The following is a 27,400-nucleotide window of genomic DNA, read 5'->3' on the forward strand; positions in this document are numbered from 1 at the left end:
ACCCTGCATTGGTTTTACTTAAAATGGGCTTCGGCCAATGCTATCTAGCCTACATTAAATATCTATGCATCTGCTCAGGTAAGAGTCAATGAAGCCATGTCTCCCAAATGTTCCTATTGAAGGGTTACCAGATAGGGCTTCCCCCCATCACCTCTTATATTTGCCTTGCCCATAGAGCCCCTGGCAGTCTGGATACGCTGTGACAGACAGGCATGGGCTTTTAACTGGGGCCTTGTGATGCAAGACAGGATCGCCCTTTACGCAGACAATGTTCTTTTATTATCTCAACCCGCCATCACAGGGCTCCGCTTGAGCCAGATCCTGACCTCCTTCAGGTCAGCCTCCGGGCTACGGTTCAACTGGGGCAAATCTCTCCTGGTCTCCTACTTGGAGACCAATAAAAAGAGACCTGGCAATCCGGCCTCTCAATAGGTCGCCTATAGCTTTCTTTACCCAAGTGTTCACATGTTATGGGTACCAGAACTTACCTGCGACTTGAATCTTCAACCCCTGGTTCTGCGGGCCTAAGAGGATTTGCCCAAATGGGATAGATTGCCCCCTTAATCTCATAAACAGAATAACCTTGTTTAAAATTATGATAGTTATCTCGTTGCTATAAGCACTTCAGAAGTTCCCCCTTTGGGTCTCACAGACTTGGTTTATTAGCCTAGTGACATCCATAAAAACATTTCCTGTGGACCCATAAACCCCCCAGGGTCGCCACTGGGAAGTGTGTTCGCTCCACTTATGATGGCAGGCCATGGCAGACAACCACCTCTACTACTGGGCCACACACACCTTTGTAGTAAATGATTGGCTCCATGCAGTTTGGGAAGACCCAATGTATCAAGGAGAACAGACCTTACTTGGAATGGACAAGATAACAGACGTTCTTGAAGGGTCACCCATCCTGGAATGTCTCCCAGAAATCCCTACTGTGGTATTCCAAGCCTGAAGGGCACAGCAGCATGGGACTGGCTTGGATCAGAGGTTATCACTGGCCACCAGCTGTCGAGTCTGGATAGTTTTCGGAGATGGGACCGAATAGGGATTGTTCATCTGGGAGGAAAACCACATAAAAATCCTTCCAGGATCTTCAGATCAAATTCCACAGGCACAAATCCTAATTCATTTTGTACTTACACGCACTCTCAGAATACCAGGAGACGCTAGGTGATGACCTCAAATACAGCCCAATGGAAGCTCGCCTCCTTATGAGTCCACTGAGGAAGAATGGGATCGCTCGAATATACAAGACTTTAGTTATACACGCCCCTTTGGAGCTCGAAGGGGATTTCTATCACAGAGCTTGGGCCTACCTAGGCATAAGCCAGTAATAGTCACAAAAAACCACCACACTTTCTGGAGTGGGTTTACATATCAAGGACATGGGAGGCCCCTGGGGGAAGAGGACACTGGTGGGGTTGGGCACGCTGCTGGCCAAACACTGGAGAGGCCCCAGTGGGCCATCTCTCACGTGTTGGAAGAGGGGCACGGACTGGGCCGCTTAAACAGGAAGAAATAAGTTATAAAGCAGGAGGCTGCCCACGAAAGTATGACAAGGTTTGGACTAAATATATGGCTTACCATAACGTTGTGGATGAACCTGATATGGACCACCACGAATGCCTGGGACTTAAGCCTTACAGGCTTGCAGAGGGAAATGTGTTTTGTGAAAGAAAATATGTCTTTTATGCCTTTTTGTTGAGCCTAATTACCCATGTCAAAACCTAAAACATTTTACTACTTAAAAGAAATCCAATTGGCCAATCCATTGCCATATGGTCCCACTGGTTGACCTACACCGCATTGAAATTCGGAAAGCACTAATGGCCCCACGTGAAGACAATGGTGAACCCCTGACCAAGGAGGAGGGGGAAGAAACATACTTACCACACACACATGGTATCTTTTTGCCTATCTTTGAAACAAGGCCAGGACAGACGACTACATTTACTTTGGTGAGATGACTACATTTACTTTGGTGAGAAATGGAATACAGTGGTATGTAAGGAAATTGGGGTCACATTGTGATGAGACAGGCATAACGGTATAGTTAATTTGAAATGAAATGAATGAAATGAAAAAGGATTTATAAAGCGCATGGCTGCCCGGGAGCGTCCCAGCGCTGGGGTACAGAGGAAGGCTGAGGGGAACTGGGGGGGGGGGGCAGGGGGGCAGAGGGTGTTATTATGGATCCTGTGAGAACAGGAGCGTTTTCAGGAGTTTACGGAATTTCAGGTAGCTCGGTTCGGATCGAAGACTAATCGGAAGGGAGTTCCACAGGGTCGCGGCATTGACCGAAAAGCTTTGGTAGGTCAAATATATTATTAGCATCTACAGAGATGTTTATTTTATGCGAACAGTCTTGCCTGTGGTTGGATGTGTGCAAACAAACATATTAGAAAAATAAAACGCCAGGCACACTAGGATTTCTATACCCACTTTGACAATCTCAACAATTCATCATGGTAGCCTGTAACAAGGACAACTGAATTTAGGAACAAATGTCGATGCTGCATCATGCAAAACATGCAACTTGTAATAATGAGTAGTGGTTGTGGGGTCTCGTCATTTTATAGTGCTTACCTGGGAGAGGTTTAGGAGGTGGCAACTTTGGATTGCTGCTCGGAGTATGAACACTGCAGATCTTAATAAATCCAGCCATCAGCATTATCAGGGCAATCCCCATCAGCAGCACTGCCCACCAGTGAGCCTGTAATGAAATTATGAACAATCAACTTTTGTTTTTAATTTACAAAGTAGTACAACATGCATTTTAGTGTCTTGGCATTCTATCTAAGACAACCGGGATAATAACAGTTTTTTAAAGGCGTTGCGTAGAAAATACAATTGCATCGAGGGTTGTGGAAAACATGTATTAGACAAGAACAGAGTTAAGACATCGCAGGAATTTGCATGTTATGTTGTGCAGATTTGTAGAGGGCACTATCCTCCGGAAGGGTAACCTGGTGCATAGTATAACATGGCACTGGAAGTACTACTTACACTGCAACTTCACCTGTATGTTTCTTCAATGGAATGGGTTGACACCTGTACTAATCTAACACATGGTGAACGGAAACTCTGTATTTACTACTGCTTTCTGTCTCTCTTTAGAAAAATGCAATCAAATTTGTTTGGGAAAAAAAACATGGCACTGGATTCAGATCAGTGAAAAATAAATTGTGGGTTACAGCAGCTGATATCCCGAGTACACCATACGTATGTGATCCCTACCCCTTACACCTATGCAAAAGATTCTCTACCTAGGTGACGTAAAGCTAGAGAGGCTGATTTTCTCAACTTAGAGTTGGGGTGGCGAGGAAAATATAAGTGGCAGAGATACTGGCACAATCTAACAACTGTTCACTGAGATTTGCCTACTAGGCTTGCTTATAAAATGGTAATATAGAGATCTAGAAAGACAAGTTCTCAAAATTGCCTTTATTCTTGATAGGCACAGGATTGCTGACTGGAGAAGGGGTGCTGCTAGATGGTCACCGGAGAGTATGAGACTGTGAGAAGGCTGGGATCCCAGAAGAATGAGGCTGGCCAGATAAATTTCTGGAAAGCTTTCCAATCAGTTCAGGCTAGGAGTTTGGATGCCCACCTGGCCCCTGTGAGAGACTTGTTTTTCAGTGGCAAGCGGACTGACTGTGGAAATGCCCCATTGCTGTGTGCAGTTAGTTTGCCTTCAAACAGGAGAGAAGAGCTAATACCAGACAGAGAAGATGGCCAAGTCTCACTGGGCTCTTTCCAGCAGATTTCCAAGGTATTATGATGGACGATATAGGTCATCTCTCATTTATTGTTGATTATACATATATTTACAATCTACTGCATTTGCACTCTTACTGTTACAATTCCAATGCGCAATCCTGAATACGGTTGTATATATACTTGCAAATGTACGTACAAACAGTGCCCTCAATGCCAACCTGAACAACTCTGCTCTATCTTCTACATACAGTATTAACACGCAGTGCATGACACTATTCAATACCAAGGGTCTAGCTGCACAATATCAAAGATGGAAAATATTTAAAATAAATGTAGTGCAGTGTAATTAGTCAGTAAGGATGCAAGGAGCTGCTACGAGGCATGAATTTCCCTTATTGGGCTGCTTTCAGGGATTTGCTTAGGGAGCTTGTTTTTGTCTCAAAACAAGTTCAGTGTGCAGCGTCCTCAAAAGTAGCAGGATGACAAACAAATATGCAGAAAGCAGTTTTGCTAATTTACTAATAGCATTTTGTGATGCTCTGCACAGAAATGGTGTGATTGAGATTTCAGGTTGTAGGGGAATAAATTTTGTTGGAGACTCAGTGCTGGAATAATAGAAGAGACTGAGGAATACACTTACTTGGGCAGGATTTTCACTAAGACATTAAAAAACAATTCGCAGGTTAACAACCTGACTAGGAAATCCGAGGTGCATGCCGGAGCCCTTCAAAGACTATACACGGCTTCAGGTAACCGACATTTTTCATCCCTTCTCAAAGTATATAGTTCTAAGATACCTCCAGTTTTATCATTTGCACTGGAATACATTCCTATAAAACAGTGGTCATTCCTGGACCAAAAAGAAGGGAAGATACTGAGGAAAATGCTGAAGGTCTCACAATCCACTCCGGTGCAAGCTCTTCGCCTCGAATTCTCAATCACGAGTTCTTATTCAAGAGCCATCACAAACGTCATCAGGTGGGCATATAACCTGCTGCACGCAAAGGATGGAACTCTCCGTTCACTACTTAAAGTCGAGACCTTTGACCGTGATGCTTCGAAACAAGTATTTTTCAGCAACATGTCCACTGCATTTAAACTAGCAGAGATCAAAGTTAACCTGTTGCTTACGTGGACTCCATCACAACTGAAACTTTTTTTTAAATGTTTTACCCCTAGACTCAGTTACGATCTTGACTTTTCACACTGCGCCAAATTGACTCTGTACAAAAGCTTTGCGGAAACAATAGCTCCTAAGCAAGTGCAACAATACATAGACTTTAATCTTTCGCATGGCGCTAGGAGAACAATCATCCTGTTACAAGTGCTCACCATAACATCAAGATGGCACCTAAATGGATCTTCATTATGTAACCTCTGCTACTGAGGGGAGCAGGATGTAGAACATCTTTTATTCACATGCCCTAACCCAAAAGTAGTGGCAGCTAGGACAAAACATCTGTATCCAATATACACCAACTGCCGTATCACTACCGTAAAGGACTTTATCACAATATGTAAATTTCCCCCCGATGAATTAGTTTGTTATAATTTTTATAAATTCTTAAAACCTCATTTAGCTTTGTATTAACATGAAATTTCAAAAGTATTTGTAACTGAATTTTACCGTACAAAATTTGTGGTCCTCAGTAGAGTACCAAAACAAATAAAAAAAAAAAAAATTTGGGAATATATGAGAAAGGTTCCAGTTTTGGCAGTAGTTCCCCTACTGTGCTGGATCAGACTAGGAAGAGTCTGCTATAAAACATACATATACATACATATACATATACATATATATACACATATACATATATATACATATACATATATATATATACATATATATATATAATAAAATAAATTCTGCAGAACATTATACGATTATTGCAAGTCACCAACAAGATATGTGACCATGCAGAGAAATGAGGCCAAAGTCAGAGGTCATGGAACTCCAAAGTTAATTGCAACTTGCTTTTAACATATGGTAGAGAGTAATTTACTTCTTATAATGCATGGTCAGACCAGTGCCTATTTTTTTTAAAGTATTTAATGAACTGTTAAAAGTTTTTGAATGGAATAACTGTTGGGTGTAAAGCTGAACTCAAAGTGGACAAAGTTAGAAACATGCCAGTGTCTGTGAGAAATGAAATACAGAAGTCACTAGATTGTGCAGCATAAGTGTAATCTAACAGACTGGAGCTTCAGAATGGCTATCTCCTGTAGTGGTGAGCAGAAAACCTAATAGAAACATTAAGATATTGTGTGGATTCACGGGATTTAATTGAGTGCTTAGATCGATCAAAGCCCTCTGTCAAACATCAGTGAAATGTGAGGACTATTAAGTGAAGGACCATTTTGGGCCCTTGATCTTTTGACAGCACCTCAGACTGAGAAATGAATGTCACGGACAGTTTTTTCACTCCTGGGAGTGCTTTCTGGTACAAAAGATTGCCCTTTAGTGTTAATAGTCTGATGTCTTCCAGCATGCAATGCATAATTTGTAAAGAGAAATAAAATGTATGTATATGCACTGTATCTTATTTTTAAGATGATGCCTCATGATAATTTACTGGTGGTTCCGGAGAGGTCACGGCAAAGGGCATTAATGTTGACTCAAAAAGGCCATCCTGGCATGAGTAGCAGAAAATAAGAAGACTGGACCTTTGGGCGACTGGATTCAATCTTTGTGCAAAAAATAAAGGAACTATTTGGATGACGTGCTTGAGTGACAAGTCACAAAGAACTGTGAAGCATCAGAGTACAATAGTTGACCTACCACTAGTCCTTGGAAACAGATACTTTTTTTAAAGGTCTGTTTGGAATGTAAGGAGCATCTCCTAAACATGCCATTGTTATTAAGGATCAATTTTCATAATGGCCAGAAGTGAAGTTTGTTACACAAGTGTATCGAAATGAGCAAATTTATGAAGCACTTATTCCTGAGAGAACGGCTTACTCAAGAAATAGTGACAGGCAATGGTGTTCATTTTGCTTCCAAAGAGATTGAGGATTATCACGAGATTAAACCTATGCACACTTCTGTGAATTTCCCTTAGAGAAATGGCCAATTGGAATGGCAAAACAGGCTGCTAAAAGAAGGTTTGGAATTGACTTTGGGTGAAGGCGTGACTGGAGAAGAACAATCAAGGAAATGCTGTGGGCACATCAAACGACCTCGCATACAACACTTGTGAAACGTGAAAGTGGTGAACACTCATCGTTTGACAAAATGAGAGGTAGAAAGATGACATCCGGGATTGTGGAAGGAAATCTTTTAGAGGAGATGACTGGATTAGAACAAGGTTAAGGAGAAAGCCTCGTAAAAGTTGTTTTCAATTTCACAATATGTTAAAGGGTGTCAGAGGGTGAAGACATTTTGCACAGTTGTCGGATGGCAATGTCTGGAACAAGAGTAGGGTGACTGTGGTGCTGATTGTGTGGTTGGAAGTAACAACTGAAAATTAAATAAATCTAGCAGATAAGAATTGAGGGTGTCAATGAAGCTTTAAAACATGGGTCTCCAACTTTTGCTTTAGCCAGAGATACTTCTGATCATTAAAAACCGTTGGGAGCTACTGCCGAATAAGGGATTCAATAAATGTAAACACTGCCCTCAGAGTACCCTAGTCCTGCTACAGGGTGCATACAGCATTAATGGCACAGAAGCGGTGTTGAAAAAGGTTTACATTGGGGGTTTCTACAGATAAGATTTGTGTCTCTGCTTTTGAGACCGTGAAAGCGAGGGAAAGAGAATGAGGCAGAACGTGAGGAAAATAGGAGGACAAGAGAAAAAGAAGCAAGAAAAACAGAGAAAGGGAAGAATGTAAGAAGGAGAGAAAAGGCAAGAGAGATAGAAAGATACGAAAGAAGCAGAGAAAGTACAATAACTAAATACAACAAGAAAAAGAAAGTGGGCAAGAATAATAGAGGGGGGAGACAGAAAAAAGATACAACCGAAATAAAGGAGTGAACGGAGAAAGGAAGATAGGACAAAGAAATAAAGAAATCAAAAAAGAGGAAAAATAGATGGAGAAAATAGAATATAGTGGGAGGAAAAAGAAAAAATGAAAGGACAAGGGATAGAATTATTGAGAAAAAGGAGAGAGAGAGGTGTAGAAAGAGTTAGAGAAACAGAAAGCAGAGAAAAAAGAAGAAAAAGAATGAAAGAAGAAAGCAAAATGTAATTAAGAAACAAGGCTGAAATGGAGAAAAAGAAGAGGCAGAAATGAGAAAAAAGAAAACGGTAGGGAAAATAGCAAGAGTAAAATAAAGACCAGAAGAAAAAAGAAAGAAGTTGAAAAAGGATGCACAATAAACGAGGGGGGAAGAAAGATGGAGTGTAAAAAGATAGGGATAAAGATAGGAAGAAGATTAAGAGGGAAAGAAAGAGGGGATTAAGAAAGCAGAAAATACAAAAAACAAGGAGAGAAGGAAGAAGAGGCGGAAAAGAAGAGAATTTTCCGAGAAGGGCTGGAAAGCGGACAGTGCAGGATGATGTAGTCTGGATAGCCTACTATCCAGTCTACATCATTCTGCACTGTCCGCTTAACAGCCCTCACAGAAAGGGGCGCAGTGTTGTAAATAGCTACCCTGTCAGGTGGGCAGCTGTATATTGCAAGCCTGCTGACAGGCATTTATCATGTGCAAGCTACCCAGTAGCAGCCTGCGAACTACAATCAGCTTGTGATACATCTGTTGGAGACCTCCGATCTGGACGGTTGGTCCTGCAGTAACAAAACTGAAAAAAGCAGGGCATTCTGATTGGTCACGGAACTTTTTTCTCCCATCAGCCTTTTCAGAACTGCAGGATCACGAGCAGTCAAGAGCAAGCTAATAGGCTTGCCACAGCACAGAACATAATGTTGTGTCAGGTTTTACAGGACTCAAGAACTCTGTCCTCATGTCCTGAAAATGTTTTTTAAAAGTACTGAAAGGGGGAAGTAAGAGACACTTCGGCTCCTGGGGGTGACTCAGAAATACCTGCTCAAACTCCCAGGACGTTTCTTTTTTCCTTTGTGGCACAGATAGTGTAGTGCTTCTGCAGAAGCCGCTGCTCAAGCTTCACCCTCATGGTACCAAGCTAGCTCTCCTGGGAAAGGTTGTATTGTAGCGTAGTACCATCTGAGTGACGCTCGAGCAGCAGGCACCACACTACTTCACCACAAACAAAAAATTATAGAAAAGGTAGGTAGAGCGTCTGCAGGGAGATGGGTATCCAGGGGGTATGGGGCACAGTCCCTGGCAAACCCCCTTGCTGCGAAGTTTTCGAACTTCAAGCTGTGAAGCCATGTGGGAGTGGAGGGGTTGGGGATAGGACGGTGCCACAATGATTGTAGGACTCAAAGATGTCATTTAACAAGTCACGAGCGATGTAACGTGAGGTCATAAACAGTTTACGTGGGGTACAAGTTCTAGTTAGCTCAATAAACTAGAACTGGTGAATTAGTGTTTTTTAGATTTTAAACGTTACTTTTATTTTATTTCAACACCTAACTAAAATGTCACTTCAACCTTTTCAGTCGCCAGTAGGTAGTTATAGTTAGGATTATTTTCAATGCAAAATCTCAACATTCTATTGTGAATAACTTTAGCGCCGGTTGAGGAATCTGCCTGAAAATTTCCTCAAATTTGCCTCGCGGCGCTCCGGTCCTTCCCTGAAAGTTTGGGGGGGATTCGTGAAGCGGGGGCCGAGATAAAAGGGGGTCTCAAAACGTGTTTTCCCCATGTTAATTTCCATAGGGCGGTCAACCTCCCTTTTAGCCCGAACGGCTGAATGGATTTCCACCAAACTTGGCAAAATTGTAGGGACTGGTAGCCCGATGTGCCTTTGCTATGTCTTAAGATATGTGCTCCAGTGGATTTTGAGTAATTTAGGTTCAAAAAAATATATATATCTATGGCCGCGCACCGGAGCGCTAACCAGCGCGCTACGCGAGTTCGCGCGCGGAAAGCTGATTGGCTCTCGGGTGTCTTTCAACATTCCAAACAGTCCGGAGTGGCCGCCATCTTGTGTCTCGGTAGGATTGAGACACAAGAGGTGGCAAAAACAAAGGGGGAAATAACCATAAGGGGCAGAGTAGACCCCCCCTGACCCCCTAGGTTTGATGTGGGGGCTATAAAAGGGCCCCGCGGGGCAAATTTTTTTTATATTTTTTATTTTTTTTGATTTGCGGGGGGGGGGGGGATGGGGGGAGCGGACTGGGGAGCGTACCATGGGGAAAAAAGAATAACAGTTTTAAAAAAAATTTGCCTTATTTTATAAATTGGAGGTAGTTCTAAAACGAACTGTTTTTTTTCTTCTTTTTGTTTTTTTTTAATGTTTTTTGAACATTTTGTACTTTTTTGGCTTTTATGAACTATTTTATATTTTTTTTGTTGTTATTTTTATGGGGGGAAACAAAAAACAGGGAATTGAAAATGGCTCAACTGGAGCAACAAAAAAAAAAACAAGCATTGGAAATGCAATAGGTCTCGCATTAGGAAAGTTTGAGCTATTGATATTGTAAATGACACTTTTTTATTTATGTGTTGGTTTTGAAAGTAGCAAAATTAATAGCTTTGTCAGTTACAATGTCAATAGTTTTAACTTTTGCAAATGTGACACCTATAGCATTTGTAATGCAATGTGTGTTGTATTTACGTGACTTAGATGTATTGATATTACAAATTACAATGGCTTTTAATTTTGTAAATAATTAATACTTAAATAAAAGTTATTGTAATTTATAATGGCAATAGCTTAAACGTTTGTAAATAACTTTTGTGAAGATTATGTTCAGTGTATTTTATTGTGACGAAAATCCAAGAACATTGCATTTGCACCTAAACACACACAGAGCCACACACATATAGATGTGGTGGTGGTGGATCTGGGGGATATGGTGGTGGTGGATGTGGTGGTGGTGGTGATGGTGGATGTGGGGGTGGATGTGGTGGTGGTGGAGGTGGTGGATGTGGTGGTGATGTGGTGGATGTGGTGGTGGTGGATGTGGTGAAAGTGGTGGTGGTGGTGGTTGTGGTTGTGGATGTGGTGAAAGCGGGATACATGAGCATACATGAGCTGTCGGTACGCGAGGCCTAAAAATTAACGTATGTAGAACTTGGGGAAGAGGTGATATGACTTTGTGCATAATACAGATGATAGCAGAAGAAAGGTAAATGTAATCTAAGTGGATTCCGAGGTGGCAAATTGGTGCTCTTTTAATCATGGATAATGGATGAAATATTTTTTGAAAATGTTCAAGAAAGATGTATTCAGATTTTTTTGAATTATAGAAATGAAGGTGCAAGCATTATGTGTAGAAGGGTGTTGCTCCATTTTCAAGGCGTAATACAGGTTTGCTTCCTTGATATTTTATTTTTCACACTCCACCTATAAGTTAGTGATCTGTTAGCTCATTGTATTGGTTTAGATCAAGGGAGGTGTTCGGATGAAAAGCTTCTGATCTAGAGCATGGCTGTTGTATTGAATGACATGGATGTTACACACTCAACGACATGCTTTAGTTTCTGGAACAATTGACTATTTCAATTTCAATGACAGCTCAGAAACTGGCTTTAGACTTGATTGCAGTAGTCATGCATTGAATAAGGGATGTGCAAAACCAAAATGTCTCTCTAGTAAACTTTTCGTAATACTTGCGAATCCATAATTGCTACCTGGAGTTCGCAGAGTTTTTTACATTTGTGTTTTCAAATTAAAATCAGGACTTTTGCTTCCCTTTTAAAATGTCGTGAGAAAATAAAGATCTCCAACATCCATCAAATTCGCGAGGCAAGTGGTGTCGAAATAAAATTGCGAGAAAGGAGTTCAACCACTTTCAGTGCCAACTTGCACTGAAAAATAATAATGTCATTTTGCAGGGAAAACTGCGAACTGACAAACATGAGGAAATGAAGAAAAAAAGTCAGGGAACATATGAAGGGCAATAATCGGGCGCCGTGTTAGACTTTCCTCACGTATTAAAATCTATGCAGACAACATTAACCGTTTGTATCCTGCCTCCTAGAGGATGTCTGGAAGAAAGTGTTGGGAAATACTAACCTATTTGAATGATAGAGGGTTGGTTACAAGAGAGTGACGAATACAAGAGAAGGTCAAAGCACAAAGCCCGTCCAAGATATAGTCTCATAGCCCATAAAAGGCACGTCCTTAGCACTGGACAGGAGCAGGGAGAGGTTTTGCTTGTGATCGTGCTGAGTTGGAGGCCGTGCTGCACGTAATCAGAATGGCTCGTTTTCCGCTGTCTTCGCTTTAACAGCCCCGCCAAAAGTCTTCGCCGACAACGGCGGTCCCACTAGGAAGTTATGACGAACATAAGAGGCCCCCAGAGGGGTCTCTCACACGCATCATTTGCAAGCAGCAACATTTGAAATCAAATGGCCATTAAGGGAAACACAATGCCGATTGGGAAAGCAACAACTGCAGAGCAGTCTCACAAAGATGCTTACTGCCGGCTGAAAACACGCACAGAAGCAGCTCTTTGCTCACTCACACTGCCTATCGCCATCTTTAACCACATGAGCGCCCATTACCTATATCGTCACGGAAGCCTCTCCACAGTGCACACCGGTGTGTTAAAAAATACTAGCTAACATCCTGCACACCACAAAACGTGGAACTCAGCAAATTGTTCATTTAACACAGGTTTATCTCTCTAGTTATTGAGAAAAAATCAGACAGACACAGACGTGCGTTTTCACAGGAAGACAAAAGTAAAGAAGGTTGTGCTGGGAGAGAGAGAGTGGGGAGGAGAGTAGGAGGAGGAGGAGGGGGGGGGAGGAGAGGAGGAGGAGGAGGGGGAGGAGAGTAGGGGAGGCACGGCCTAGCGGCCGTGCAACCAAGAAGTGAGGGGGCGGAGCTGGGGGAGGCTGTGAGAGAGAGAGTGGGGAGGAGAGTAGGAGGAGGAGGGGGGCCAAAAGAGACAAGACGGAGGGAAGGTAGAGAAGGGGAGGGGGGAGGAGAAATGGGACACGGCGGGCAGGGGAGGGGGCGGAGCGGGGAGAGGGTGTGAAAGCAGCAGGGGCCTGGAGTAGGGAAAATACATGCAAGGCAGGCGGCTGGGGGCATGTGCACGCGCTTTTAAGCTCAATGCGCATGCGCATTGAGCTTGAATTTCACTGGCACTGCAAGGAATCGTCACGATTCCTTGCAAGTTGGTTAAAGACTGTTTAAGCCCCCATAGTCTCGCAAGCTCGATGCGCATGCGCATCGACAGGCGAGACCTAAAAAGGAAAAAATTAGGGTTTTTTGGGGCAATTGTGGTTGTCCCCAGCAAGGAGGATGAGCTTTATGCTCTGTTCACCATAGGAGATGGTCTTACCACAAAAAATACATGTCATTCTGAATTCCCCAAACCGTGGTTGCATGCAAGGGATCGTCTCCCTTGTCTCTGGTCCAGATGGAGTGGGTTGCTTTCTTTTGGAGGTGGTGGTTGAAGATTGGGGAGGGTTACTGGCCAGTCCTCTCATCCCTGCAGCAGAATAGTTGTTCGGATGCTTGCGCTGCATGTGTCTAATAATGGTATTATTACCAAAAAATATTTTTAGTTTGGGTTCTCCCTTGAAACTTCCATGCCACAGATTAGGCAAGTCACCTTGGCCGCATTGACTTTCTTCTTGCCCTCTGGGATAGAAAAAAACTCCCATACAATGTGCGGCCTTGGCTTGTATGGGGTATTGTCTTCTTGCAGCCACCTTCTCCCCTCCTCCTCCTCCTCCTCCTCCTCTTCCTCCTCCTCTTCTTGACCACCAATGTAATGTTGTGATGGTCCTTTTGGTGGTGGTGGTGGTGCAGATGCTCCAGCTGCTGCTGCTACTGTAGCCATTTTAAAGTACAAAAAATTTCTCAAAGATGTGCAAACAGGTCTTCCTCAGTCAAAGAACAGTCAGAATAAGGAAAAAAGGTGGGGTCTTTCATTATTCGGAAAAAAAAACTGTCCTGAACCAATGAAAGGGTTATTTTCAGGTCACATGACCCGGGCTTTCATCATTTGGAAACCAAAACTGTTCTGCACCAATAAAAAGTGTCATTTTTAGGTCACATAACCCGACGTGCTTACGCGACGCGCCCCGGGTCGTGTCGCATAAGCGCGTCGGATGTTTACGATGCGCGATCGTATTCGCTCAAGTGCTTCCGGGTGCGCTTACGCCGTGCGTATCACGCGGACGCGGCTACGCGATACGTCACAATGATGTTTTCGTTCGCGGCAATAGCGCTAACGGGACGCTAACCGCTGCGCGCCGAAAAAACTGCACTTTCCGGGGCGCGCACCGGGAGCGCTCCAAGGCAAAAAAAATAAAAAATTGTATTATATAAATATACAATATAGGATTCATTATAAAAAATATTACATTTCAGAGGTTTGAGGCCCTATATATATAGTTAGGAATTAGCATTTAAAAAACCTATGAAATTCACTGAAAAAACCATAGGTGTCACACCAGTTATAGTTAGGAATTAGCATTTAAAAAACCTATGAAATTCACTGAAAAAAAACATGGGTGTCACACCAGTTATAGTTAGCTGGAAATTTTACTTGCATAAAACCATTAAAATTCCCACGTTATAGTTAGTTGGACTCACTATAACTTGCGCATGCAACGCACTGCTGATGACGTCACATATTACATCACTCATGTCATGGTCAGTAACATCACTCATGACATCACTGATGACACCATCCTTGTGACAGAGTGACAGACCTCCTTTCACTGTAATGTAACCCTTGAAACACATTCAAAAATAGAAACATTTTTTTTTTTAAATGGAGATACCCATATCAGTTACAACAACCAATTCAGTAATTCCACCATCTATATACACATGTACTCATTCACAAACAGTTCTATATAGTCACTCATACATATACTCACTCATCATATGAAGTGATACGCCTATACATCCTGTTACACACCGACAGTAATCCAAAAGTTACTCACACACATACTCACACATGCAAATAAACTATTGAACATCCATTTATTTGCATATAGAGCTATACACACACTACCACCTTACTTCTATTGAAATTTACACATATTTATTCTCTTAAACAATCACTTATAGAAACACATACTTATTTAAACAGGAACTCTTACAATCTCTTACACTCACATATACTCACTTATATACATCAATATCCACATATACTAGATTAAAACATATGTAGTTACTGATAGACACTAGTGAGACAGTCATTCACTCAGTAACATACACATATCCACACTCATCCATCCATACAGTCCTGCACATATGCTTTCTTCAAAACACATACAGAGAGTCAGTCACTCATGCATCTATGTGCTAAGTAATACCCCCACCAAACCATATAGACACTCATACTGATACTAAGAAAAACATCTAATAACCCATATACATACACATGTAGCTACTCATTAACCCATGCAGCCACTTATACACAAAGTGAAACACTAATACATATATTTAAATATTTAAACATTACTAATATTTATTTGTCAGAAAGACACACATTCACTGGATGGTGTCATGAGTGATGTCATGAGTGATGTCCCTGACCATGTCATGAGTGATGTAATATGTGACGTCATCAGCAGTGCATTGCATGCGCAAGTTATAGTGAGTCCAACTAACTGTAACGTGGGAATTTCAATGGTTTTAGGTCAGTAAAATTTCCAGCTAACTATAACTGGTGTGAAACCTATGGTTTTTTCAGTGAAGATATATATATATATAAATCTATAATGCTATTCTAAATCTTTGTATTAGATCGGGGAAACACACAAGGTTGTACCTGCTGTTCCTTCACGTTCCTCCAAAAACTGAAGATTTGGCAAGTATGTTGCTAGTTTAGAAAAACACAGACAGGTCGAATTCTAGCGATATTGCTGTAGATGACAAATGAAAAAGACCAGCAAGTTTTTATTAACTCCCAAAGAGACTTAAGGAAGAGATCTCCAACAACAACAAAAACAAAGTAGACCTTCAGATAAAAGACAAACAGCCAGGAAGCTATTGAAATGCGTCCGGGGCGCCTGGGGAAACATAACCATTAGTTTAGAAATTGCAGAGCAAATACTTCCCCAAGCGAAGCAACTCCACAACGTGGCCCTTCGATAAAGTTGTAATCTAAAGGTGGCTAAAAACAGAAGGGAGGCACGTTTTACTACAAGCTGCTGCTCATGAATTAAACAAGGAGTATGTCACAAGATCACCACTTGGAAATCTGCAAACAAATCGCTGCACTAAGTCAGGCAGGCAGGATTGTCTGCCTGGAGAACAGGAAACATTCAATGCTTTTCCTGGGAAGGAACAGATATTTTGTAAATGCATGCTGAAGCTGCATTAGTCATGAGTGTTCATCCTGGTCTTGTGTGGGAACAGACAACACGGTCTGCAATCAGGCCACACACGAGGGCGAAGGATAAGAATTAATAGTTTAAATCCAGTGGGGCAGTGAATTGTCCATGCCAACAGGTGTGAGTCACTCAAACAAACTAGCATTTGTAGGGTACAGGTGTGTGCTTTGGCTTTACCAGCCCTCTGATCTCTCTGCCCAAGCGCAGGAATATAAACCAGGTAGTCCCATATCTTGTAGTTCATCTGCTCCATCACACCTCTTTGCAGTCCTTGGCTGGACGGATTTTCTAGCCCCAATGGTTTATGGTCACAGCCAATATTCATCTGGTGATTCTGGTTTTGCTTCAGTGCAGCTCTTTACAGAAGTTATTCATGTAATACAGTGCCTGCCTCGGTGTAACTGCTGCAACTCCTGGCCTTGGCCTCAGGCGAGTGTAGCACTGCCAATCGGAAAACAGTCTCACAGCATAATGTTGCAGAAACTGATCTCTTTTGCGGAAGAGACTTTGTTAGTGATACGATACCATGTTGAGGGGAAAAAAATTGAAAAAGATGGTGATGGAAGTATTTGTGGTAAGGGATGTGTACAGATTTTATTTTTTTTAAATATTCTGTTCTGTGGAAAAGGAAAACTGAATACAGGAAAGAGCAGACATTGCTCACAAGAGATTTTGTTCTACTCGATGTAATAGAAATTACTTTAGGGGCAGTTTTCGAAGTAGAGATTTTAGCTTCAAGGTATTACAGTGTAGAGAAGATTTAGTTTGTTTAGGATTAACTTTCTTGTAGAGATTTGTCATTTACAGGAATATCGTAAAACTTCAGTTTTTTCCTAAACTAACAAACGTACTTGCCAAACATTCAGATTTTTTTCGTTACTAAAAACTTTGCAGTACATATTTTAACAAAACACTTGCTGCAATTCCACCTGTAATAACAAAGATTTTGGATTCTTACAACATTCACTTACGAATAACAGATGGTTAGAGAATGCATGCAATCGCCATAAATATCAGTTTCCTGGAGCACCTTATGAAGAAGATAAAACATCAGCTGCCACGGTTTCAGAGAGAAACAGAAAACATGTACACACATCCTTAAACAACGTCAAAGAAAGTCTCAGTTTAACAGTAGACCAAAAAAGAGAAGGAAGTAAAGAAACATTTACATTTCAAAAATCTTTATGTAAGCGATGTACCTCTGATGAAGCGAGATGTTTGACGCACGTGAATCTTCTGAATAATCCTAGCTAAAACTACACTGAGTATTTAAAAATAGTCTGACTACCATCAAAAACACCACCCTTCTAGAGAGTGACCAAACACATGGAGTGCACAGACACAGTTCAGGGGTCAAGGCAGGAGCATAACCCATTCTGACGTTTGACTATCAGGAAGAAAGCAATAGGAGACATCTAGACTCTGGCAAACCACCCAGACACAAACCCAGGTATTTAATTTACATGCGAATCAAGCATTTGTTATGAAAGCCAAACTCCTTTTAGGAAGGCAAGTAATTGACATGTTGAAACACACAAAGCAGGAAGGCAAATGATGGGAATCGTTCAACAAATAGACAGCAGAATATCCAAGAGTACATTTGTTTCAAGAAGGGCACGCAGTGTTCTAGAGAAGATGATTCCCATACTGGAAAGGACCTCAAGACCTGGCTCTTTAAATGACATATGGAACTGCCCCCTCCCCCCCCCTCCAGCTCCTTGAGACCATCACAGAGGAGTAATGCACTTTAAAACCCCTGATTGATTAATACTGCAGACATGACAAGGCAACCATTCCAGGGCTACCACAAACAAAATAGATTATGTGGAGTTGTAAATACCATTGAAAAAGCAAAGTCATTTTACCGGGAACTTCAAACTTATTGCAGATGATCAGCAAAGTGTTCTATTGGACTTCATGGGGTGAATTTACCCATCTGCCCAGGGACAAACTACTACAGCTTTTCAACTAGAACTATAATATTGAATCACTGATAAACAGTCAAGATATGTCATCCAGAACAGGCTAAACATTTGTTGCACCTCAAATTTTAAATGCATCTTGAAAAGTTAACAATGCTTACCACAATCCATTCCGCAATATTTTCATAGAGTTCTGGATTAAAAATGGCTTTCTTTAATCTGGCAAGTGGACCATCGGCATCAACCAATCGGCAACGCATGAACACATCGCAGTAGCCTTTGAACTCATTACAAGGCGATCCAGGCTGTAGGGTTATGGTTCTGGCACCGAAATAGGCATTCCATTGAGCAGACCCGGTGCTGCTACATGTATGAGGCTTCACTGAAAATAATGGTAGAGAAACTACATGAAACTGATCACGTTGTAGAAGTAGCGCTGATCAATTTAAAACCTATACATTAATTCATCGACATTAACTTGGTTGTGGAATAGGAAAGCAGCATAAAATTATGCTTCATTTTGTGATCTTTTACAGAGGTGTTTATTTAGCAGCAGACAGATGCATGTGAAGAAAATGGATGATGGGAAGGAAGTATTAGCACTGGGTGTGGGAGCTGGTAGAGTGTGTCTGTGTGCAGGTGTGTTGTTCATGTTAAGCAGGGCAAAGATGTAGTTGAATAATGGTGCGGTGAGGAAAATTTTGCTTGTCAATGACCATGGCAAGCAGTGGAGAGGACAGTTGCGTATATATGCACATTTGCAGAACTGGAGTCCATTGAAAGTGTAAAAAACACATTGTGCATGTATTAAGCACCTTTTATATTGCTGAAACTTAATTGCATGTGCCATTTCTGGGGCCGAACCATCAGCAATTCAGGCACATACCATAATACCAAGCATATTGTATTGGTATGTGTATTTGTATAGCGTACAACTAACCCGGGAGGGTTCCCTGGCACTCTAGCAGGAACTGTATGGACCGAGGCAGGGTCAGGCTAGGTGAAAAGACATGCCTATGGTTTCATGACTTCAGTTTAATACAGAACTTAGGAGGAGGCTTGGATGTGCAGAGGTGTCTGGTAGGTTTCTGGAAGTTTGTCGAGTTGTTGAGGTAAGTGGGGTCAATGTTGCATAAGAGTTTGTATGTGTGCACGAGGAGTTTGAAGAGTGCTTGTTAGTGGATTAGTAGCCAGTGGAACTTTTTGAGGTGATGGGTAATGTGAGTGCAGGGAGAGAGGTTGAGGGCAAGATTGTTCATTGAGTTTTGCATGGTCTGGAGCATTGACTCCAGCACAGAGAATTGTGATCAGAATTTGAGAATTACATATATGCACCTACAGAGTATCTGCAAATAAAAAATCTGGGAGTAGAAAAACAAGGCCTTGTTTTTCCTTCTATTCATGTGGCGCCACACCCTATAAAATCATGGCGAGGGCCAGGTAAGGAGGGCCCAGCAATTGCACACCCAACAGTTCTCAGCAAGATGAGGCCACAAAGGTACAACATGTTTTGTACAAAGAGTATACATCAAAAATAAAATAAAAATATCCAAAGGATAAATTTCACTTTACAGTCATTTTAGTCTATATTACTACCCTTGTTTAACCTGCGGGTAAGCCAGCCAACTTTCAATTTCCATTCAGTTTACCCTATTCACTAATTGAAAAAAAGAGTGAAATCGTGGGCTTTTTTGTAATTCATGGACACAGCAAAATTCTGCTACAACTACAGCCCAAATTCCCTCCGCATGTGAACCAGAAAAACAGCTGTTTTTAAACGTTTACGCCGTTTGTATACTTTTTGTGGTACTGCATTGTGAAACTAGGTCAAGAGAAAGACCAATACCAAGTGCCTGTTATCTTGGCAAATAGTGTAATTGCCAGGCTTCACCTTGGACCTTCTTTGGTTAGGGAGAACCAGGAAACCTGGAGAGTTTGTGGTAGTCTGAAGTGAATTTCATTGCAATTCACATCCGTAAATTTGCACAGCCCACCTGTCTCTTGTGCGTTAATCTTCATGAATTAACCTAAAATTTCCTTAAAAATTAAGCTAAAAAAACAGCACCAGAACAAACTCCAATACCATGGTTCGCAATCCATCTGCAGAGACATTGACAATAAACTGGTGAAGATACTTAAAATACTATAATCGATTACTCCTGTATCCAGCAAATCTTACTTTTTTCCATGCAGCAGACATGGCATAACTCTTTGTCATCTTTGCTGTCTGAACTGGCGCACGTGCACTCCTCCAAGTTGTATTTTTCACAGACGGACCCAGCACATTGCTGTCGTAGGGTGGAAAAAAGGTAGACAATTAGATTGCTTGTTTAGTCATAGCTGTGTACTTTGAAATTTAAATATTTGCAGTTACATAATCCACAAACAAAAATTGACAAAGGCGGCCAGTAAAGGTGGGAATGAACACAATAGAGTCAAATCACACCGGGGAGTCACTAAAATAGTGTGCTTGTGGTGCACGAGTGGGGGTCCGGGCACAGAGGAGAAACTCTTATGACCTCCCGATCTTGCTTATTACATCATATTATGGTGGCAGGGCAGGAAGGGGTGTAGCAAGCCTCAAAGTGCTCAATGAGACAGTAATTCATGGAATACTCCAAAAGGACAGTGCCACCAGAAACTGGTCTGACCACCGGGACTCTTTACACCATGGATAGCTCTTAAGGCATTAGCCAGTAACTGACCTTTAAACTCGAGCTCCCAGTACTGCGAAACATATTAACACAGATATTAATATATATAAAATTATTAATTGCTATATGGAATAATACATAAGACTCACTAATACACATTTTAAAGGCCTCTTAGGTTTCCGTGAGGCGTAAATGAAGATGAAAAATTTGACTCTTTCTCAAGCCTTCCTTTATAGGATACCCCACACCACTTCCTGCAGAGGGATCTGGATAGATGCAATATACAGAGGTAAAAGCATTCACAGAGAATACCTAACCTTATAAGCCAAAAAAGGTTTAAGCAGGAAAATAATCTTAAGTTTTTTTCATATAGGCACTCAGTCAGACAAGGCAATTCATTATAAGGTGGTTTAACGGATAGCCAAGCATGTTTTTAAAATGCTCAATAACTGTTCACGTAATTTATTAGGCTTCCTTTAATTGTATATGTCAGGATATTACTAATCTACAGATAGCATTAGGACTAAGCCTGGGAGGTGAACTCCACTCCGTTCGTGGACTTTGGGGAGTTTTCCGCACTCCGCATTACGCAAGGGCTTGCAGAGTTTCGGAAAAACTCCCCTCCCCTCCGCGTAGCAGAGCAGAGTTTTTTTCCTCGCTCGCATCAACATCAAGTTGGCGAGCAAGGAAAATCCACCCCCCAGCGGGATTTTTTGTCATTCACTCTTGTCAACGTCAAGTTGGCGAGCGCGGCGAGCGAGGAAAATCAACCCTGTGGCGAGATTTTCCCACATTCGCATTAGTCAACGTCAAGTTGACTAGCGAGAGAAATCCACCTCCCGGCGAGACTTCTCAACGTGGGCAATCGTGGCCACATATGCTCGCGACCACTCGCAGTGAGAAAGCTACCACTAGAGTAGAAAATCTACTCAAGCAGCAGAAAGGAAGCAGCGTCCGCTTGCAAAGTGGATGGTGCTGATTGTAATCATTTCACAGCGCTGACAAACACCCAGCTCAGAAAATTACAGCGAACAGCATTTTTCTAACACACTCCGCCGCTCATGGTGCGCCGCATAGCAGAGTTTATTATACACTTCGCAGAGTTCTGTGTTGCAGGACTCCGCGAACTCCACCCAAGCTTAATTTGGACACATGCTGCACTCACATTAGCGTAACGTGCTGCAGAGTCTGCAACCAAACTTGCTGCCTGTGGTGACACCTACCCCTTTGATGCAAACTTGCGTGCCCCGGTTGCATTCGGTTAAGTTCGCCTTTGCGACAGAGGTAGGACAGAAGGCAGTTGAACCGCTGCAGGTCCCAATCATTGCGCAGTCGGATTCCTCGCGACATTGTTCCGTCCTCTCCTTGAAGTTGCACTGCTGAGTACAACAGGGGCCTTGGCTCGGACTGCGAGGAAGAGGGGGAAAAAATGGAAATTAGAGTACAACCAGTAGTGCATTCAAAATTCGTATTTCCTTCAGAATCCATTACTTTTGCAGAATGCACACAGTAAATCGCTTAGCTAGACACAGACTTACTTTCGACACACTGCAATGAACAAATAGACAACAATATTTCCCATATGTTTTTGCATGGAAAGTTGATCTATCATAAAACGGTTGCCATCCTGGACCTGAATATATTGTTGTCTACAATACGAAACAAGTGAGCAAAATCTCTTAGGCCTATCATTCAATCAAAGCCATTTGTACAGCGCACAGCTAACTGAGCTGAGGTGTCCCAGCGCTCAAAGCAAGACGGAAGCATAGACTGGCCAGCTTTAACGACACTTGACTGAAGAGCCATGTTTTTAAGTTTTTCCTGAATCCCTGCCCGGTCTCGACCGAGAGAAGGTGGGTGAGCAGTGACGTCGAGCTTCGCCTATCCGAAACTAAAGCAACTCTAATCTCATTAAATTACTTATAGCTAAAAAAAAAAAACCTGGGTTTTAGGGAAATAACTAATTAGTGTCTATTACTGAATTAACACTCATGACATAACTTTAAACACTTGCCTTTTTGAGAAATCAAGAGTAATGGATAGTTAAAACAGGAAAGACAGGGGTTATTTTATTGTAAAAAGAATCGAGCTGGTCCCTAGGCTTAGTCTACTACATCAATGAGAAAATTGAAATCATGTTAAGCTCCTCAAAACGTGGGACTAATCCTGTCCGCTAATGCAAGTGGATTTTTGTCAAACGTCTGGGATCATCCTCAATAGCATGGCAATTACTAGCACAAACACTTCTAAATCAATGCACACAAACCACATCAAGGCCTTTGTTGGCCTTTTAGAACCACCCACAACACAGAATCACCAAAGGCATAATATACTGGCAACACATGAAGGACATGCACCACTTAGCATTCCTATGCAAACATCTGTTTCAATATTGTTTTATACTGTTCCAAGTGTTTATACACAAAATTGTTCTGAGTTGTCATGCTATGCAATGCTATGCTACATACTAGACTGTTGAGTTAATTTTGTCCCTGGTGTGTTAATATGGGTAAACTGCTTACCCCCTCCACTATAACTTCAATCTGGCCCCTCTCAAACTATATACCCCGCACAACCTAAGCAATGTGGTCTACTATCTCCTCGCGCAGCTATATCCTTAGCTTCCTCCTCTAATTACATGGGCCGCTTCCTCCTGTAGCCTCCACCGCCTCATCTAAGCCTAGAAGGTATGACTGGGTGGGATGCAGGTGCAGCCGACACAGGTAATTTTATCCATCCTGTCATCTGTCGCCTCTTCCCCCACCCCGACTCATCACACTTACCTGTGGCCGCCGCACCCGGTGGGATGTGGGCTCTTTTTGGTTTATTCTTACTCTTATTTTTGCCCCTCAATCCTTATACATGCTTAACTTCCAAACTCTATTTATATATACGAAGGCTGACTGTTTTCTACACAGAGATTTCTGCAGTCTCTCACAAAGCTCAGTTAACTATACCTCACATACTGCAAGGGCTATACGCCCGGACATAACCATATGTCGCCCTGTTAGACCCTATGCAATATACCACAAACGCCCCTCACCTAGATAATCAAAAATCCAAACGCTGGATACATTTACCCTTAAATACACCATGATAAAGTACTCAACACTCACATATACCAATCAACAATCTCTCAAGATCACGATCAATAACTCACATTCTCCGACCACAGTGTGATCGTTTTCACTCTTTCAGAATTATGGCCCATAGCACTTTAAACGTTATCTTTCCTCAATATAAAAGGCATCAATCATCCAGACAAGTACAAAAAAAATCTGGATTACTATGTCAAACTCAAACGAGACCTATTTCTACTATAGACCAAAATTGGTTCTTCAAAATGGAATACTATACACCATCACAAGTTACACAGCACGTCCTTCTCCCCGGCAGCCAAGAAAAAGAACAGGTTATTGCCCTTATAGCTAAAAAAAGCAGGACTTCCAGTTTTGGACAAGTACCATGACAATGAAGGGAGAAGTTAATCATGAAAGTGAAGATTACCGCAACATTCTATATAACTAATATATAAGCCCAATATATAAGCCTCCACAGCCAAAGAACCCCAGTTGTGGATTACCTTAAAAAATGATGTGAATTACCGAATGGCTCAGGCATAATATTTTCCAGAGACTACAACTGCCCCTTAGACAGAAGCCTCTCATGTAACTACTGACCCAATAAATCTCAAACAAATGAGGAACCTATGCAAATAGCACTTTGTAGATGACATCATCACAACCCCACAGGAAACGAATTTACCTTCTACTTACATCCTCAAACACGCTTTCCAGAATTGATTACATACTTACAAACATCTTTACACCGACTCATTCAACACCGACCATCAAACCTTTAATAGTATCAGATTACGCACGTATCATCTTAGAACTACAATTATCCTAATATACCCCAAAAAGAAATAATGGAGAATGAATGAGGTGGTACTACAGGACCAAACATTAAAATCAGAACAGGGATAGCCATCAATAACTGTTTACGTAAAAACATCACCAAAGAAAAGCACCAAGAAAACCTATGGGATGCTACGAAAGGTATGAGAACGCATTTACATTATTTCTAACCAACAAACACACTAATAAAAGATTAAAATAACTATAACTCCATTAACCAACCGGAAAATACTTTAATTAAATAAAAAAAAATGGAGCTCCTATCCCAACTGAAATATGAATACAACAAAATAAGCATCTGGGCACACACCTGGGTCCAGAATAACAAAATGAAAACAAAAAATCAAAAAGTGATATAAAGTAGGAATAACCAAAGCAAACTTCTAAGCATATAAAAAAAATAACAATACCCTCATCACTGAATTTAAGAATAAATCGAGAGTAACTACCCATGGACCCAATAAAAATGCTCTTCCAAGAACACTACAAAGAATTATATAACCCAGATGGTACATCTTCCCCTGATAAATGCCTAAGTTACCTAGACCAAATCTAACAGCCAACTCTCACTGCCCCCAATAAAAAGACACTCAACCAACCCACTTCACCCACTGAGACGAAACGAGCGCTCGAATCCCTAAACCCTTGAAAGCACCAGAGCCCGACTGCTTCCCTGCCAACATGTATAAAGGTTTCCATACTCAACCCTTCGAAACCACCTGGGAAGTATTAGGTACGGCCTCAGAAGCCACAATAACTTTGATTCCCTAAAGAATGGAAAGACCCTCTGGAAGTTAGAAACTACAGGCCCATCTCCCTAATAAACAGACTGTAAAATCTACGTAAAGATTTTAGTGCAGAGTCTGGGAAGTACCTCCCCTCCCTCGTACACCAAACCAAGCTGGTTTTGTGAAAGGCAGACTAGGGTGTGACAATGCAGACTGTTTTGCCACATCAATGAAAGAGCAACACCACTACTATACCTCAAGATTACCACAGCCTTAGATGCGTAGAAGGCCTTTAATAAGGTCTCCTGGCTCTTTCTTCACACAGTCATGCACAAACTAAATTTAGGGGAAAACTTTATTCGATAGGTCTTTGTCCTATACACACAACCTTCAGCCCGCATCAGAGTAAACTGCTATTTCTCATACAAAAATAAACCTGGCACAAGGAACAAGACAAGCCCATCCCCTTTTCTGTATCTTCTAGCTGCAATGAGATCCCCAAAAAATATAAAAGGATTGCCAGCTGGGAATGACACATACAACATCGCAGCAAACGCAGCTATGTGCTAATCTTCTCACAAGATGCTGAGACCGCTATCGCTGCAATAATTCCTACAAGATATAGTTTCAGGCTACTCTTCAAACTTTGAGAAAACAGAAGTCTTCCCACTAAACAACCCAACCATACCATTAATTTTATCACCTCCATGCTACCGCTACAAATATCAAACACCTTTTCAACAGCGTAGATTCCTTATTATCTTTCTATGGGCAGGAAGCATAGTCAGAATATCCCTTATAAAACTAAAGTTAGACAATCGCAGTGGTGGCCTAACAATACTTCCAGGCCAAAATCAAAGACACCAGCACTCAAAACCCTCGAAAATAAATTCTGCATCAATTGGAATATGCATCCCTCTGAAACAATACTAAAATCAGAATAAGGCATTTGCCTTCCTCAAGGTGGCCATAAATAAATGCCTTAAACCACACAAATCTGACCTCATTAACCTACTCACAAAACTGCTTAAACATCCTCATGCAGCAGCCAAAACTAACCAGATTTTAAATACCTGTAATGCTAATAATAACAATCGATCACAAGGTCATACATGAAAATACCCGAAAAAATCTGGATAATCTCCACAAAGAATAAAACATACCCCTTCCTCTCACAATGCAAATTTTAGACTACACAACGCTCAGTAGACCGGTAAGTAGGGTCTTCTTGAGTCAGATCAATGCTGGAACTTTTACAAATCACCAGGCACCCTCAGTCACAAGCTATTTCACTGTCAGAAGTTTAGCTGATCTTAGAAAGAGATTAAAAACATAAGAAAATAAATCTTTGATACAGAGATTCCTTTTAACGTCCATACAGTGACACTAGGAATGTGGTCCCACACCCCTGATCTGAATCTATTTATAAAGTTTTGTATAGCGCAAACATGACCCAGATGGGTATCCGAGCGCATCACTTTTGGAAGGGTGGGAAATAGTAAAGGGAAAATGACAAAGGGGGTAACAAAGAATATCATATTTAGTTAATACCTTAGCGTACTGGGAGAAGAACAAACATTACCAAATAGGGTATAGCTGATGACCCTGAGCTTCACAAGGTATTAGATCAATAAAGTGCATAGTCAAAAGGGTGCTGAAGAAAACAGACAAGCCATGACCATTTAAGGCAAGAACTTGTACATTAGGATTATTTTTACTTCCTGTTTGAAGGCAGCCATGGAAGACATTCTGCGGACTTCCAGTGGGAGAGAGTTACAGATCTTTGGGGCCCAGTATGAGAAAGCTCTGTGCCTCGTTCTCTTTTTTTGTGAAAAAATCTGTGGTTTCAAGAGAGAGTTTGCACTTCTTGATGGTCTACCCCTCCAGATAATTCTTGCTTTTGAGCCAGGTAACCGGGGTTTTTGTACTGGAGGGCCTTGTGAATCAAGCAGGCAATCTTTAGCTGTATTCTTGCTTCGTTGGGCAACCAATTTAGAGATCTTAGGGCTGGGGATATGTGAGCTATTCTTTTAATACCCGAAATCAATCTGCCAGCAGGATTCAAGGATGTCCTTAGTGGGGCCATGGTATATTTGGAGAGGCCACAGAGCATA

At 41.6% G+C, this 27,400-nt stretch overlaps 1 protein-coding gene across 1 annotated transcript in view; it reads right to left on the reverse strand.

Annotated features, from left to right (window-relative positions):
• ADAM10 (ADAM metallopeptidase domain 10) overlaps positions 1 to 27,400 on the reverse strand; it is a 542,337-nt gene that overhangs the window by 42,463 nt on the left and 472,474 nt on the right. The window contains exons 12-15 of the mRNA XM_086959374.1: positions 21,865 to 22,048; positions 20,167 to 20,275; positions 18,149 to 18,369; positions 2,590 to 2,716 (exon numbers count right to left, since the gene is read on the reverse strand). Coding sequence (XP_086815500.1) covers positions 2,590 to 2,716; positions 18,149 to 18,369; positions 20,167 to 20,275; positions 21,865 to 22,048 — 641 coding nt within the window. The remainder of the gene's footprint in view (positions 1 to 2,589; positions 2,717 to 18,148; positions 18,370 to 20,166; positions 20,276 to 21,864; positions 22,049 to 27,400) is intronic.

The sequence above is a fragment of the Lissotriton vulgaris genome, chromosome 2_2 (genome assembly GCF_964263255.1).
Source record: "Lissotriton vulgaris chromosome 2_2, aLisVul1.2, whole genome shotgun sequence".
Classification (NCBI taxonomy): domain Eukaryota; kingdom Metazoa; phylum Chordata; class Amphibia; order Caudata; family Salamandridae; genus Lissotriton; species Lissotriton vulgaris.